The sequence below is a fragment of the Geotrypetes seraphini genome, chromosome 2, assembly GCF_902459505.1.
Source record: "Geotrypetes seraphini chromosome 2, aGeoSer1.1, whole genome shotgun sequence".
In the NCBI taxonomy this organism is placed as follows: Eukaryota; Metazoa; Chordata; class Amphibia; order Gymnophiona; family Dermophiidae; genus Geotrypetes; species Geotrypetes seraphini.
In genome coordinates, this window is record NC_047085.1 from 89872384 (window position 1) to 89889972 (window position 17589).

The window sequence follows — 17589 nt, forward strand, 5'->3', positions numbered from 1 at the left end:
TCAAAAGATAAATTCTACTACAAATTTGTGAAAATCTGTGAAATTACAAAAATTCAAGTTCTAATTTGGAACACATCAGAAAAAAAAAAAAGGTAAAGGGATTCTGTTTTAACGGAGAAAAAAAATACATGACTATTGCTTGCCAATACTTCAATGTGGACAACCAGTTAAAAAAAAATGCAAAAAATAAAATTAACTAAAATTTAAAAGACTACTTTTTTAAACCTTTAAGAAAAAAGAGCATAAGTAGTTAATTTTAATTTCTGTGATAGCCTCCCGAAATGGAGACAAGACTTCAAAAGTAATATTTTAAATGTATTTATTTCTCCATTTATTAGATAAGCTTTGCCTGTTACTGAGGTACATACATGAAAGATGTCAGATAGGATGGTAATATATAAAATGTATGTATGGTTATAGACACCAGTGACCTATTCACCCACCTAAAAGTGGTAAAGAGGAAATATGTTAGTTGCTCTAATCGAAATCCTGGAGGTGCCAATCAATTTAAGAGGGATACTGAAAAGTTCTCAGCCAAACCAACTTCCTAAATTCTGAGCTTCCTTTTGCCATTGTAATTGAAAAGAATGTTATTTTATTTTGCAAAGTGCTAATTTGCAGAATCGTAATGCTATGTTTTGCCATTGTTTCAGATCATAGATTGAACCATGTCAACAAAAAGTGTGGAATTTTCAAGTGTGGAACTCTGAGCCTTCATGAAGTTCCTATTCCTGCAGAAGAAAACTCCAAAGGAAATTCATAAATGTATGATGCAAAATTGAAAGACAAATGCCCATCATACATCACAGTGATGAAGTGGTGTGCAAACTTTCAGCATGGAGATTGAGACTGAAGATGCAGCAAGGTCTGGGATGCCTCAAACGATTATCAACTCCTGAAATTGTTGACTATGTCAATGACCTGATTTTGGCAGAACAGTGAATATCAGCTAAAACAATTGCTGAGACACTACAAGTATCCAGGGAACGTGTTTGATGTATAATTCACAAGCAGATGGGTATGCAGAAGCTGTCAGCCAAGTGAGTGTCCAAATGTTTGAATGCTGACGAGAAATATTAAGTGGACACTTCCAAGTTGATTTTGCAGCATTTTCAGTGAGCTGGTGTCAACTTTTTGACATGACTAGTTACTGTTGATGAAACATGGTTACACCACTATAATCCTGAGACAAAACAGTAGTCCATGCAATGGCAGCACTCAGGTTCTCCAAGGCCAAGAAAATTCAAGACCCAGGAAAGGTCATGGCCACAGTGTTTTGGGATGAGGAAGGTGTTATAATGACTATCTTCCAAGGGGGCAAACAGTTAAAGAAGAATACCACCGTAACTTGCTGTGCCAATTAAAGGAGGCATTGAAAGAAAAAAGGAGACAGAAGCAGCAGAAAGGAGTTTTTTTGCAAGACAATGCACCTGCTCACAAGGCTGGCAAACTGATGGATGTTTTGATACAGCTGGGGTTTCAATGTATAGACCAGGGCTGCCCAAGTCCAGTCCTCGAGATCTACTGGCAGGCCAGGTTTTCAGGATATCCACAATGAATATGCATGAGAGAGATTTGCCTGCACTGCCTTCTTGATATGCAAATCTCTCTCATGCTTGTTCATTGTGGATATCCTGAAAACCTGGCCTGCCTGTAGATCTCGAGGACCAGACTTGGGCGCCCTGGCATAGACCATCTACCTTACTCACCAGGTCTTGCTCCATCTATTTTCTGTACTCAAACCTTAAAAAGAGTTTGAAAAGGCAACAATTTTCAAGTGATTCGTAAGTGATTGTAGCAATGGAGTAGTATTTCAGTGACCAGAGTATTTTTTGGAAGGATTACAGAAACTTCAAACACGATGTGCCAAGTGTGTTAAACTTAGGGGTGAATATGTGTTATAACTTGCAAGTTTCATGACTCCACATCATCTCCTTCTTGGTTGGGATGAGAACTTTTCAGCACCCCCTCGTATTTATAATGTGCATTTTCATTTTCTGGCTTAAGTACACCCACATCTAGTAAAAATGATCCTGAAGTTTCAGAAATCAAATTAAAATTTAGTATAACTGCTCCAGCAACATGACTCAAGTAGTTGCTACTTGAACCATATGCTGAAAGAAAGCCCAAATAATATGGCTTTACAAAGTTTCATTTCGGTGTTCATCTTGTAGGTGATGTAAATTAAAATTTACAAGTAATTCTGTTAAATATAATTTTGTTACACCACTGGATATTGTCTTTTAGGTATTAAGCCTTTCACAAAGCTACTGATCCAAATTAACCTCACTAGGTCAACAACATGTAAGGGGTTTTGGGATAACTGACACTTCCATACCTTGATTATGTTCTTTTCATCTTTCAACTCAACTATTGTAATATTATGCATTCATGTTATCTGTTAACATGAACTTTATAATACAGTTAATATATGTTTTGATAGGACCCAAGTAGCTCTATTCTATAAATAATAAAAAATACATTTTTATTTGTTAACTGATTGGAGATGTGAGTACTCTGTATAATTCAACCAAAGGTTGTATGCTGTACAGTCTTGTGCAAATATATAAAAAATTTTCATCAATCCATGTTTTTGCTATAAGGCTTGACCCTACAGTTTTCACAGCAACATGACTACCATCCAGCAGTGTACCATATTTTACAGGCCTTAAGTCCAAAAATTTAAACAGTCAATCTTCAATATTCTTTCCAACCACAGCAAGACTGTATGCCAGAACAGTTAATCATCTATAGTCATGCAAATTTCCCCCGATTCCTCCCACTGAGGCTGGTCGTTGTGTTCCACCCACGGAGGCTGGTCATTATGTTCCACCCACTGAGACTGGTCATTATGTTCCTCCCAGTGAGGTTGGTTATTCTGTTCTTCCCACTGAGGCTGGTCATTCTGATCCTCCCCTTCATCCACCAGATCTTCATCTACGTCTACTGCTTCAGCAGCATCATTTTCGTCATATTCTTCATCTCTTGTGAAATCAGGATCTTGCACTTGGTCTGCTCCTTCTTGCATTCCTGGTTGAGATTTATCTACACAGTCTACACAAACTCCATAACGTCGAGACCCATGTCTTATTCCAACACTTGCTGCTAGCATGAATATCTTCTTACACACCATACACTTGTATTTTTTATCCTTTTTATGCACCTAAACAAAAAACAATTCATTTATGTTAAAATACAGAAAAATATTCCTAGCTGTAAGCAAATAAAATAGATTCTTAATGCAAATGTTAAAAACTATAAAATAATTCTGGCTGTATTGTATGCTGGTGTCCCAGTTCATATAACTTTAGAAAAGTATGCTACAGTAGTCACTGTAATAGAAAACAAGGCACTAATTATTAAACAGAGCATGGTTTATCAAGTTCACATTACCTAATGTGAGGTACAAAACAGAAGACAATATTTTTATAGGAATATTCCCTTGCTCAGTGTATATATTCACCTTGGGTTAAACTCTTCATACTAAGTTGCATTAGTAAATGGGCTTACTGCGTCCTAACAGGGGACTTTTCTGCAAACTAAGCCCATTTCTAGCATGCCCATATCTTTTTCTGGCAGTACACTAATGTTGGCATTAGCACATGCTTACTGAAAATAAATGTATGCAGGTACACTTACCACCTTTTATTTAGGAGGCATTAAGTCAGCATTATTGAAATAGAGCATGCTAATGTCAGCATACTAACTGAATAGCACTTCCATGCCCATCTCTGCCCAACTAAAAATAAAAATGTAATACCATGAAGTTAGCACACACAAATGGAAACCCTAATGCAAAACACTTCACCCCGTCCTATATTAGGCCATTTTTCCCACATTAAGTATGTATTGGCTCTTAAAGCAGTTCAGTAAAAAGCCTCTGAAATGCATGGAGAGATTCCAACTAAACTTGGTATACATATGACTTACAATCTGGGAAGGGGGTGACACGTAAAAATTATCAAAAAGGACAGATATTACTGTCTAATCCATAGTTTTCAGGCTCCCTGAGATGAATACTGACACTCCAAATGCCATTTAAGTCCAAGTTCAGCCCCATAGAGGGCCATTCCTGCTGCTAAAAATGAAGATGTCCACGAAATAAACAATCAAAGACTTCCTGTTTTACCAGGCGTAATCACTGAATACAAGTCTATCGATACCGGAAGATTGAGATAAATAAATATCCGGGCAATGCTGGTTGATTAATAAATCCCAATCAATCAAATATGGCCTGCAAATAATTCTGCAAATTAACATAGTTTATTGTAATTCAATACACTTCCAACTACTCCTTTGTAACAGAACTATTTTCCTGACTCCTACCTGGAACTATTACTCATACTGTATACAGACTATTCAAACAAATTCAATATATAATGCAATATATATAATCTTACCAAATGCAGTTAAGAATACCTTATTAACTGGGGACACTAAAAGAAAGAAGGCAAAGTTGCTTACCTGCAATGTATTAAAAAAACAACAGGTTATAGACCCTAACAAGTGGTGATGTCACCTCATGCAGCCTGGTATGAAATTTTTCAGAACATAAGAATTGCTGCTGCTGGGTCAGACCAGTGGTCCATCGTGCCCAGCAGTCCGCTCACGCGGTAGCCCCTAGGTCAAAGACGAGTGCCCTAACTGAGTCTAGCCTTACCTGTGTACGTTCTGGTTCAGCAGGAACTTGTCTAACTTTGTCTTGAATTCCTGGATGGTGTTTTACCCTATAACAGCCTCCAGAAGAGCGTTCCAGTTTTCTACCACTCTCTGGATGAAGAACATCCTTACGTTTGTATGGAATCTATCCCCTTTTAACTTTAGAGAGTGTCCTCTCATTCTCTCTACCTTGGAGAGGGTGAATAACCTGTCTTTATCTACCAAGTCTATTCCCTTCATTATCTTGAATGTTTCTATCATGTCCCCTCTCGGTCTTCTCTTTTCAAGGGAGAAGAGGCCCAGTTTCTCTAATCTTTCACTGTACGGCAACTCCTCCAGCCTCTTAACCACTTTAGTCGCTCTTCTCTGGACCCTTTCAAGTAGTACTGTGTTCTTCTTCATGTACGGCGACCAGTGAAGGACGCAATATTCCAAATGGGGGCGTACCATGGCCCAGTACAGTGGCATGATAACCTTCTCCGATCTGTTCGTGATCCCCTTCTTAATCATTCCTAGTATTCTGATCACCCTTTTTGCCGCCGCCACACATTGTGGACAGCTTCATTGACTTGTTGACCAGTACTCCCAAGTCTCTTTCCTGGGGGGTCTCTCCAAGTACTGCACTGGACATCCTGTATTCGTGTACAAGATTTTTGTTACCGACATGCATCACCTTACACTTATCCACGTTAAACCTCATTTGCCATGTCGCGGCCCATTTCTTGAGCTCCTCACTGAACGCACCTGGGACAATATATGTTACCACCACCATACTGGGCTAAGTTCACTCTCATATCAAAGTTAAAGTAGAAGGCATGTGGATTGGTATTTTGCTTCTCTTGGAGAATACCTGTTACAGATAAGCAAACTTGCTTCTTCTGAGGACAAGCATGATAGTATTTTCCACCAACAATTCCTACATGTCGCCCTTGAACATAAAAACAGGGACAAAAGCTATTCGCCAACAAGCAAACATATCTTTTGTTGGGAGTTTCCCCAAATGAGATATACAGTCATGTGAAAAAATTAGGACACCCCATGAAATATTCAGTTTTCTTAAGAAATGTTCACATATCAATGTCAATTTTTTTTTTTAATTTATCTCTGGAAAAGAAAGTGATTTAATTGCAGGTAAACAACAAACTGAGGAATACATTAGGACATCCTACACCCTAATAGCTAGTTTTACCCCCTTTGGCTGAAATAACTGCAGTGAGATGCTTCTTGTAGCCATCTATCAGTCTCTGACATTGGTCAGAGGAAAGTTTGGACCACTGCTCAATGCAGAATTCTTTCAGCTGTGAGATGTTTGAGGGGTTTCTTGCATGTACTGTACAGCTGTTTGAAATCACCCCCACAGCATCTCAATGGAATTAAGATCTTAGTTTTCAGCCAGTCCTTGGTGGATTTACTGGTATGTTTTGGGTCATTGTTGTGTTGCAGGGTCTAGTTCTACTTCAGCTTTAATTTTCTTACCGATGGTCTCATGTTCCTCAAGCACTCTCTGATACACAGTAGAATTCATGGTGGATTCTATGATGGTGAGCTGGCCAGGTCCTACTGCAGCAAAGCATCCCCAAACCATGACACTTCCACCTCTATGCTTCACAGTTGGTATGAGGTTCTTTTCCTGGAATGCTGTATTCTGGTGTCCAAATAATTCAATTTTAGACTCATCTGTCCATAGAACACTATTCCAGAAGTCCTGGTGTTTGTCTCTCTGGCAAACTTTAGTCTGGCTTTGATGTTTCTCTTAGAGTGCAAAGGTTTCCTCCTTGCACACCTCCCATGGAAGTTAAATTTGTGCACTCTCTTTCTGATTGTTGATGTGCAGATATAAATTCGGACACATTTTGATCACTAAATTTAAAATAAAATCATTTTTCCTATCTTTGCCATCTGGTGATTTCATGAGTCTCAAGTTGAACTTCCTTCTTCTGACTGTAAATCCAATATTTATTTATTTCTGCTTTTCTTTCTTACTGCCTCCTGCATGCTTCCTCTCCTCTAGACCTCATTCCATTCCCCAACCATCTCATCCCCCCAAAAGCCACTGCTGCCAATTTCTCCCTGCTTCCCTGACACCAGGACAGGCGTGTACAAGCACCGGGCCCACAAGCCTTCCCTCCCCCCGACGTTAATACTAACGTAGGAGAGGAAGTTTCGGGCCAGCTAGCCAGCCGTTGCCTTTGCGATCGACCTTTTGGGCACCCCTGTTTTAGCTGTTTGAGATACTTTTAACATCTTGCGGAATTGCTCTGGGGGTCAACTTGCTTAGACGGCCAGACCTGGGCATGTTGGCAGTTGTTTTAGAAAGTCCTCCATTTGTACACTATTTTCCAGACCGTGGAATAGCTAATGTCAAATTCTTTCAAGATCTTTTTATATCCCTTACCAGACTTATAAGCTGCTATAATCGTCTTTCTGAAGGCCTCAGACAGCTCTTTTGATCTCACCATGGTGTTCACTCTCACTGCAGCAGTCATGAGCACACTGAACTAAATGTCTGAGGTTTAAGTAGATCAAATAATATTTCAAATGCTGCTAAAGGTGCTTCAAAGACAAACAAGAGTAGCGGAAGTCAAACAGAGAGTCAACTGTAACACACTAAGCTTGTATAACAAAACAACAATTAATAATGAATGACATGCCCTCAGTGTGAGAGAGTAAGCAGTAAGAAGTGCAACAATGTAAACACTAATGCTTACAACAGCTGAATAAGAAGCAGATGCCACTTAGTTCCAACTGCACACCATCATAGCGCATGTCGATGTGCATAAATCAGATCGTGATAATATTTTCAAGTCAAATTATATGAAATATTACGTGTGATAGTTCATTGTAATCCACAAAAAGCGATTTTATCAAATTTGAAATATTACGTGTGATAGTTCATTGTAATCCACAAAAAGCGATTTTATCAAATACAAATTAAACTTGAAACTTGATTAATACAGCATGGCTCTCTATGATAACCGAACATCCCCAGCGCTGCTCTTGTTTATGTCTTTGAGGTTTAAGTAGGGCAGACCTCCTTCAAATGCTGAGCAATGATGTTCTTAATCATGTGCACCTGATGTGATATACCTGTGCGTGATTTGAGCCACTTTAAGTTGGAGGATAGGTGGGGGTGTCCTAATTTATTCCTCAGTAAGAATACACATTTTTATGGATATCTTTTGTTCTCCAGGAGAAAAAGCAGGGGAAATGCAGGCACACTTGCTAATGATTGGCTGAGTGGCAGACTTCAGAGGGTGGTGGTTAACGGTACCCTCTCTAAAACATCGGAGGTGACCAGTGGAGTGCTGCAGGGCTCGGTCCTGGGTCCACTCCTTTTCAACATATTCATAGGGGATCTGACTCAAGGGCTTCAAGGTAAAATAACACTATTCGCCGATGACGCCAAACTATGTAATATAGTAAGTGAATGCAGTTTACAGAATTATATGGCGCAGGACCTGCTTACATTGGAAAGTTGATCTTCAACCTGGCAGCTAGGCTTCAATGCTAAGAAATGTAAGGTCATGCACCTTGGAAGCGGAAATCCATGCAGGACGTACTTCTTGAATGGAGAAACTTTAACTAAGACTTCAGCAGAACGAGATTTAGGAGTAATCATCAGTGCAGACATGAAAACTGCCAATCAAATGGAGAAAGCTTCGTCTAAGGCAAGGCAGATATTGGGTTGTATCAATAGAAGTTTCGTCAGCCGAAAGCCTGAAGTCATAATGCCATTGTACAGGGCCATGGTGAGACCTCATCTGGAGTACTGTGTGCAATTCTGGAGGCCACATTACAGTAAAGATGTGCGCAGAATTGAATCGGTTCAGCGGACAGCCACCAGGATGATCTCGGGGCTCAAGGGTCTCTCGTACGAAGAGAGACTGAACAAATTGCAGCGCTACACTCTTGAGAAACGTAGGGAGAGGGGAGACATGATCAAAACATTTAAGTACCTCAAGGGACGTGTCAAAGTGGAAGATGATATTTTCTTTCTCAAGGGACCCTCGGCCACAAGAGGGCACCCGCTCAAACTCAGGGGCGGAAAATTTCATGGCGACACCAGAAAGTATTTCTTCACAGAAAGAGTGGTTGATCATTGGAACAAGCTTCCAGTGCAGGTGATCGAGGCAGACAGCGTGCCAGACTTTAAGAATAAATGGGATACCCATGTGGGATCCCTACGATGGTCAAGATAAGGAAATTGGGTCATTAGGGCATAGACAAGGGATGGGTAAGCAGAGTGGGCAGACTTGATGGGCTGTAGCCCTTTTCTGCCGTTATCTTCTATGTTTCTATGTTTAATGTTCGAGTCACCTGGGAAGTAGCGATCATCAAACGGTTTGTTTTGATATAACGGCTAAAGTGGAGAGCTGCCGTACGATACTTAAAGTCCTAGATTTCAAACGTACGGACTTTAATGCAATGGGAGAGTACCTGAAGAAAGAGCTGTTAGGATGGGAGGACATAAGAGAAGTGGAAAGACAGTGGTTAAGCTGAAAGGAGTGATAAAAATGGCTACGGACCTTTATGTGAAGAAAATCAATAAAAACAAGAGAAAAAGGAAGCCTATACGGTTCTCCAAACTAGTGGCAGAGAAAATAAAGGCGAAAGAGTTAGCATTCGTGAAATATAAAAAACCCAAGAAGAGGAGTGCAATAAGGACTACAGGGTGAAATTGAAAGAAGCCAAGAAAGAGATACATCTGGCAAAAGCACAGGCAGAAGAACAAATGGCTAAAAATATAAAAAGGGGAGACAAACATTTTTTCAGATATATTAGTGAAAGGAGGAAGATGAAAAATGGAATTGCTAAACTAAAAGATGCTGGGAACTGATATGTGGAGAGTGATGAGGAAAAAGAAATGTGCTAAACAAATACTTCTGTTCTGTGTTCACAAAAAAAAATCCTGACCTAGATTGTCTGGCAAAATTACACAAGAAAATGGAGTAGATTCTGCGCTGTTCACGGAGGAGAGTGTTTATGAGCAACTTGAAAAACTGAAGGTGGACAAAACGATGGGACCAGACGGGATCCATCCCAGGATACTAAGGGAGTTCAAAGAGGTTCTGGCGAGTCCTATTAAAGACTTGGGTATCATTAAGAAAGGTATCACAACCAGGACGAAGGAAGTCATCCTGCCACTGTATCGTGCAATGGTGCGCCCGCACCTGGAGTACTGTGTCCAGTACTGGTCGCCGTACCTCAAGAAAGACATGGCGGTATTTGAGAGAGTCCAGATAAGAGCAACTAAGCTAATAAAAGGTATGGGGGACCTCTCATATACTGACAGACTGAAAAAGCTGGGGCTTTTCTCCCTGGAAAAGCGACGACTCAGGGGAGACATGATAGAAACCTTCAAGATCATGAAGGGAATAGAAAAAGTGGATAGGGACAGATTTTTCAAACTAAGGGGAACCACAGGTACAAGGGGGCACTCAGAGAAATTGAAAGGGGAAAGGTTTAGAACAAATGCCAGGAAGTTCTTTTTCACCCAGAGGGTGGTGGATACATGGAACGCGCTGCCGGAGGATGTGATAGGCAGAAGTACGCTACAGGGCTTCAAAGAAGGTCTGGACAGGTACCTAGAGGACAAAGGGATTGAGGGGTACAGATAGGAGTAGAGGTAAGGTTATAGGGACAGGATTAGAGGTAAATTACAAAATTAGCAAGAGACCACTGTTCAGGCAGTGGGCCTGATGGGCCGCCGCGGGAGCGGACCGCTGGGCAGGATGGACCTCTGGTCTGCCTCAGCGGAGGCAACTTCTTATGTTCTTAAATCTCTGGAGACGGGAGAGATTCCTGGGGATTGGAGGAGAGTGGATGTGGTTCCTATTCATAAAAGTGGTCACAGGGATGAAGCAGGAAACTAAAGGCCGGTGAGCCTCACTTCAGTTGTTGGAAAAATAATGGAAGTGTTGCTGAAAGAAAGGATAGTTTACTTCCATGAATCTAATGGATTACAGGATCCGAGGCAACATGGCTTTACAAAAGGTAAATCATGCCAAACGAACCTGATTGGATTTTTTGATTGGGTGATCAGAGAGCTGGATCGAGGACATTGCTAGATGTAATTTACTTAGATTTCAGCAAAGCCTTTGATTCAGTTCCTCATAGGAGGCTGTTGAACAAACTTGAAGGCTGAAGTTAGGACCCAAAGTAGTGAACTGGGTTAGAAACTGGTTGTCGGACAGACGCCAGAGGATGGTGGTTAATAGAAGTCGCTTGGAGGAAGGAAAGGTGAGTAGTGGAGTCCCTCAGGGTTCGGTGCTGGGGCCAATCCTGTTCAATATGTTTGTGAGTGACGTTGTTGAAGGGTTAGAAGGAAAAGTGTACCTTTTTGCAGATGATACCAAGATTTGTAACAAAATAGACACTGAAGAGGGAGTGGAAAATATGAAAAAGGATCTGCAAAAGTTAGAGGAATGGTCTAATGCAGAGTAATGCATTTGGGGATTAATAATCGGAAGGAACCGTATATGCTGGAAGGAGAGAAGCTGATATGCATGGACGGGGAGAGGGACCTTGGGGTGATAGTGTCCGAAGATCTAAAGGCGAAAAAACAGTGCGACAAGGCAGTGGCTGCTGCCAGAAGGATGCTGGGCTGTATAAAGAGAGGCATAGCCAGTAGAAGGAAGAAGGTGTTGATGCCCCTGTACAGGTCATTGGTAAGGCCCCACTTGGAGTATTGTGTTCAGTTTTGGAGACCATATCTGGCGAAGGACGTAAGAAGCCTTGAAACGGTCCAGAGGAGGGCGATAAGAATGATAGGAGGCTTGTGCCAGAAGACGTATGAGGAGAGACTGGAAGCCCTGAATATGTATACCCTAGAGGAAAGGAGGGACAGGGGAGATATGATTCAGACGTTCAAATACTTGAAGGGTATTAACGTAGAACATAATCTTTTCCAGAGAAAGGAAAATGGTAAAACCAGAGGACATAAATTGAAGTTGAGGGGTGGTAGATTCAAAGGCAATGTTAGGAAATTCTACTTTACGGAGAGGGTGGTGGATGCCTGGAATGTGCTCCCGAGAGAGGTGGTGGAGAGTAAAACTGTGACTGAGTTCAAAGAAGCGTGGGATGAACACAGAAGATCTGGAATCAGAAAATAATATTAAAAATTGAACTAAGGCCAGTACTGGGCAGACTTGCACGGTCTGTGTCTGTATTTGGTGGAGGATGGGCTGGGGAGGGCTTCAATGGCTGGGAGGGTATAGATGGGCTGGAGTAGGTTTTAACAGAGATTTCAGCAGTAGGAACCCAAGCACAGTACCGGGTAGAGCTTTGGATTCTTGCCCAGAAATAGCTAAGAAAAAATTTAAAAAAAATTTAAATTGAATCAGGTTGGGCAGACTGGATGGACCATTCAGGTCTTTATCTGCCGTCATCTACTATGTTACTATGTATATGTTACTATGCCAGGGTCCACTGAGGAATTCTGAGGTGAAGTCTGTCAAAAGGAGTCATGTGAACTGTGGAGGTCATGTGACCTAATAGTACCATCATGTGTCTCACTGAGATTGAAGAGCGGGGAAGACACTGCATGACAGAGTTGAAGGAGAGCTTCCAGTTGTTGCGGGAGGAATGCTCTGAGTTGGATAGTGTCCAGAACAGCTCTGATGAACTGTAGATTCAGAGAGGGCTGAAGTTGAGATTTGGGAAAGTTGATTTTGAATCCCAAACTTTGTAGAAACCACATAGTCGGGTCGCTACAATAACCCCCTGAGATGTGGAGTTCTTGATGAGCCAGTCGTCTAGGTAGGGAAATATCTGAAGACCATGGTTCCATAGAGCTGCTGCTACCACCACCAGGCACTTGGGGAACATTCTGGGAGATGAAGCCAGGCCAAAGGGTAGCACTCTGTATTGATAATGCAGATTCCCCACCTGAAATCTGAGATATTGACGGGAGGCCAGATGAATGGGAATATGAGTATAAGCCACCTTGAGATCCAGAGAGCATAACAAGTCGTTCTGATCTAGAAGTGGATAAAGGCACGCCAGGGACAACATGCTAAATTTTTCTTTTACTAAAAATTTTTTGAGAGCCCTGAGATCCAGAATGGGTCGCAGATCGCCCGTCTTCTTTGGAACGAGAAAGTAACGGGAGTAAAACCCCCTGTTCTGCTGTTCCAAAGGAAATGGTTCGATGGCACGGAGACGAAGCAGAGCTTGAGCGTCCTGAAGAAGGGCGGTCTGGGATGGACTGGTAGGATACTCTCTTGGAGGAAGCTCTGGTGGAACCTGAGTGAAATGAAGAGAGTATCCTTCCCTGATGATTGACAGCACCCAGAGGTCGGATCTAATTGTCTCCCATGGTGATTAAAATGATGGAGACGACCTCCAATGGGGGGGTAGAGAGGACAGAGACAGAATGGTGGAGGTTATGTTCTGTTTTAAACAAAAAGGCTGCGCAGCCTTAGGTGCAGCAGAAGGTTGAGATTTCTGTTGCTTCTGATTCTGCTGTTTCTTGGGAGGCGGACGAGTGTAAGGAGCAGCTCTCGGAGCAAAATGCCTCTAGAAAATTGAAGGAGGGCGTGTAGGCTTGGCAGGAGCTGGCTTAGGCTTTGGTCTGACAATGGAAGCAAAGATTTTTCATGTTCAGACAATTTCTTGGTAGCTGCTTCAATAGATTCATCGAAGAGGTCATTACCTGCACAAGGAATATTAGTCAAGTGGTCCTGAAGATTAGGGTCCATGTCAATGGTGCGAAGCAAGGCGGCGCATTGCTACAGAACAAGCAGTCGCCCTGGCGGACAACTCGAAGGCATCATAAGACTGGAGAAGATGTAATCTGAGTTGTGACAGAGTAGCTATGACTTCCTGAAAATCGAAGTGCTTCTATGTATCCAAATAGCTGAGAAATTTAAGAAGAAGATCAATGAGGAACTTGAAATAAGTGACAAAATGAAAATTATAATTGACGACTTTGGAGGACATCATAGCATTTTGGTAAAGGTGACGTCCAAACTGTCCATGGTTTTCCCTTCCCTTCCAGGAGGAACGGTAGCATAACTCTGGAAAGATGGGATCTTTTCAAGGAGGACTCCACAAGCAGGGACTGGTGAGACAACTGCAAATTCTGAAATCCTTTGTAATGCAGAGTTTTATACCTGTAGTCCAATTTGCCTGGAACAGCAGGAATTGCATAAGGAGTCTCCAGACAAAAGCTTGTGAAGAGGAAGCTTAAGTGACTCTGCAGGAGGTTGAGGAATATGCACGACTTCGAGGTACTCCTTAGAGTATTTAGAACCAGCATGCAATTGAAGGTCCAGGTCAGCAGCCATCTGGCGAAGAAAAGAAGAGAAAGATAGCTGATCCGCTAATGCCCTGCCTCAAGAGGGACTCGAGGACCTCGAAGCAGCCTGGGTCGAAGTTGAAGCCTCGGCGGGAAAATAGTCTTCAAAAGAATAAGGAGACTTGGACGAAGCAATAGAAGCTGCTGAGTCCTCAAGATCTGGAAGCGGAGACCTCGATCGAGGAGTCGGTGGTCTGGTAGAGCTGGAAGGTATAGATCGAGGCTTAGTTGAAGGACGCTCTTTGGAAGAAGAGCTATTCCTGAAGGTATGCCTCGATCGACGACAAGAGTGGTGCTTGGAAGGTCTCGAGGATCGAGGAGACTTCGCCCCGGAGATAGAAGCAGACATTGCTACCAAGTAATGGATAGGGCTATAAGCTGTAGATCGAAGCTCAGGAGACTTGGTGGAGGAATCTCGAGGCACTCCCAAAGACTCTGCTCCTTGTATGGAGTGTGAGAATTCCTGTCGAGGCACTTGCAAAGAATCTACATCTTGCTTAGAGTGCATAGATGCCAGACCAGATACTCGCAAGGACTCTGCTCCCTGCATAGAGTGTGAAGTTTCAGCCCGAGGCATAGGAAGAGGCTTGACCTCGCGGGAGTCTGCAGAATGCCCAGGCTGGTTTAGAGTAGCCAGCTTCGGTCAAATTGCTGCTCTAACATGGTCTAGAAGGAAGCCGGCAAGGATGGATCCGCGACTGAAACCGGACCACCTGCTGTGGCTGGAGGTTCCAAAGTGGCAGTGGAAATGTGCTTCGATTTGGAAGTCTTAGCAAGCTTAGGGACCACCACTGGAACGTTCTGCTGAGCTATCTGGCCTGAGGATCCAGGGGAAGATACAGCAGGTATACTCAAGGAAAGAGCCTCCGCAAATGAGGAAGGTTTGATGAGGCTCGAGATCGGAGTCGTGGAGGCAGGAGGAGCCTCAGTAAAGGTGGAACTGAGGCCACTTTAGAAGTCAAGGGTGTGATTGAAGAGTCCTTCCCAAAAAGCTTCTCCACTAAAATCCAACAGCGTTTAAGGGCTCGAAGTTGAAGAGTAGCACAGCGTTTGCACGACTTCAGTTGATGGTCCGGCCCAAGGCACTTGAGGCACGAACGGTGTGGGTCCGTGAGGGAAATCGCACGCTGGCACTGGCTACACTTCTTGAAGCCCGTTGCTGGCTGGGACATAGGAGAAAAAATAGCCGCAGCGAAGTCAAAGCCCACGGGCTGCGGCCAAGCGGCCTGCCCTGCCAGTCGAACGGAAGAAAATAAGATTTTTTTTTTAAACTAGAAATAAAGAAAAGAACACAATGATTCATGAAGACAATAAACACAAACCACGGTGAGAGAAGGCACAAAGTAACAAAGTTAAACGCAGAGAGTCAAAGACGGACTTCTTTGCTTTGTGGAGAACTGAGGAGACTTGCCCTGTGCTGGGCGGGAAGGCACTCACGCATGTGCACGGTGCGGCTGACTCAAAACTTCTAAGTTTCTACAAGCAAGTCTGCTTGTCAGGCCAGTGTTCTCCCCAGCGCTTTTCAGCCGGGCGCTCCGCCCAGCAAATTTAGATGCCCGCCCAGCTGTCATCTGCCGAATCCTGCTGCCGCCACTGCTTAAAGTGCAGCGTGAAGAGCCGCCGAAAGACTCCCGCCAGACTTAAAACAAAACCCAGCAAGCAACTCGAACCCGGCTTCCCTCCGAAACCGGAAGTTACGTCCGGGGGGGGAGGATAGGGAAGAGAAGCTGGCATGGACCATTAGAGCCCCGGAGCATGCAGGAGATAGGCCAGCCACGGAGGGAAGCTTACTTGCTCTTGCTTACTTCAGGCATTTCTCGCTGCCGGGTCCTGCCTACTTTCTGTTTCCGCGAAGGCAGGACCCGGCAACAAGAAAGGCCCGAAGTAAGCAAGAGCAGCAAGTTGTAAGCTTCCCTCTGTCACTGACCTTTGGGAGATAGGTCAGCGACGAAGGGAAACTTGCAACTTGCCTTTGTCTGTAGCGAATCTGCCGGGTGTGTGAGATGGGGGGGGGGGAGGGGGTGAATGGGAGGAGAAAAGCTGCTGTACCCAACTACAGGGGAGGGGGAAGAGAAATGCTGGTGCTTCTGCTGTACCCAATAGTGGGAGGGGGAAGAGTCATGCTGCTGCACCCAATTAGGGGGGAGAGTGAAGAGAAATGCTGCTTCTGCTGTACCCAATTGGGGGGGGGAAGAGAAATGCTGATAATACTGCTGTACCCAATGGGGGGAGGGGGAAGAGAAATGCTGCTGCACCCAATTAGGAAGAGAGAAGGAAGGAGGGAGAAGGAAGATCAGGAAAAGGAGGAAAGAGATGCAAAGACCATGAAAGGGAGGGAAAGAAGATACCATACCATGGAGTGGAAGAGAGAGATGTCAGGGCATATGGGGGGGGGGGGGAAGCAGGGCCGGATTAAAGGATAGGCCCAGTAGGCACAGGCCTAGGGCCCAAAATGGTCAGGGGGGGCTCGCCAGTGCTGTGCTTTGGGGCCTTACCCTTGCTGGATTCGCTGGCAGCAGCAGCCTCATCATCATCCCGGGCGCCCCCCCCCCCAACCCGATCTGACCCTCCTTTACCTCCTTCCCTCATCAGTGACGTGCCAGAGGGAATCATGGCAGGAAAAAAACCCTGAAGCAGCCTGCTTAGAGTGGAGCAGTGCTGTTTTAGAGTCTCGTGATGGGAGGGAGGGAGAGATAGGAAGGTCGTGGGGGGGGGGGAGAGTAGCAGTCTGCCCCGGGTGCTCGGCCTGGTGTCATGAACTTCTTTGGCTAGCAACAGCATTTACAATTCACTGCTGTTGCCAGCTTCAGGCCTTCCTCTCTGCCGGGTCCTGCCTACTTCTGTTTCCATGAAGGCAGGACCTGACAGAGAAGAAGGCCTGAAGCTGGCAACAGCAGTGAATTGTGAATGCTGCTGCCTGAAGAAGTTCATGACGCCAGGCCTTGGGTGACAGAAGGAGGAAAGGGAGCAGAGGGGGAGAGACTTGCTGCACCCAACTGGAGGGAGAAAGAAGATGAGGGAGGGAATGAAACGAGATGCCAGGGATTGGAGGGAAGGGAGGGAGGAAGAGATGCCAGGGCATGGAGGGAAGAAGGAAAGTATGCCAGACCAAGGGAAAAGGAAGAGGGAAAGGAAGGAGGAGATGTCAGAGCATGGAGGGGGAGGGAGAGATGGAAGAAAAGGAAAGGAGTGAGATGCCAGAGAATCAGGGAAGGGAAGATACCAGACTGTGGGGTGCAAAGGAAAGAAAAGAGAAGAGAGAGATGCCAGAGCATAGGGGACGGGGTGGTGACAGAGAGAGAAAAATGGAGAGGTGGCAGAGCAGAAATCAATCATGTACAAAGGAGAAGAGAAGGGGCACAGAATAGAAAGTTTATTGAAGAAGCATAAAAAGAGGGAAGATGCCATATGGAACGGGGAGAGGGCAGACAGTGGATGGAAGGAGCTGATGCTGCATGGAAGACAGAGCGAACAGATGCTGGCTAGAAAGAAGAGTGAAGACAAGATGATTAAAGCAGAAACGACAAAAGGTAGAAAAAAAGTTTTTGTTGCTTTACATAGAATCAAGTAGTATTGTATCTATTGATTAAAGTTTATAAATAGGAAATGGAAATAAGGCAGTTTTTTGAATG

General features: G+C 43.9%; 1 protein-coding gene across 1 annotated transcript in view; it reads right to left on the reverse strand.

Annotated features, from left to right (window-relative positions):
• Window positions 1–2468: 2468 nt before the first annotated feature.
• ZBTB10 (zinc finger and BTB domain containing 10) overlaps window positions 2469–17589 on the reverse strand; it is a 139153-nt gene continuing 124032 nt past the window's right edge. Inside the window, exon 5 of the mRNA XM_033933709.1 lies at window positions 2469–3163. Within this exon, the coding sequence (XP_033789600.1) occupies window positions 2741–3163 (423 nt within the window). The 3' untranslated portion in view covers window positions 2469–2740. The remainder of the gene's footprint in view (window positions 3164–17589) is intronic.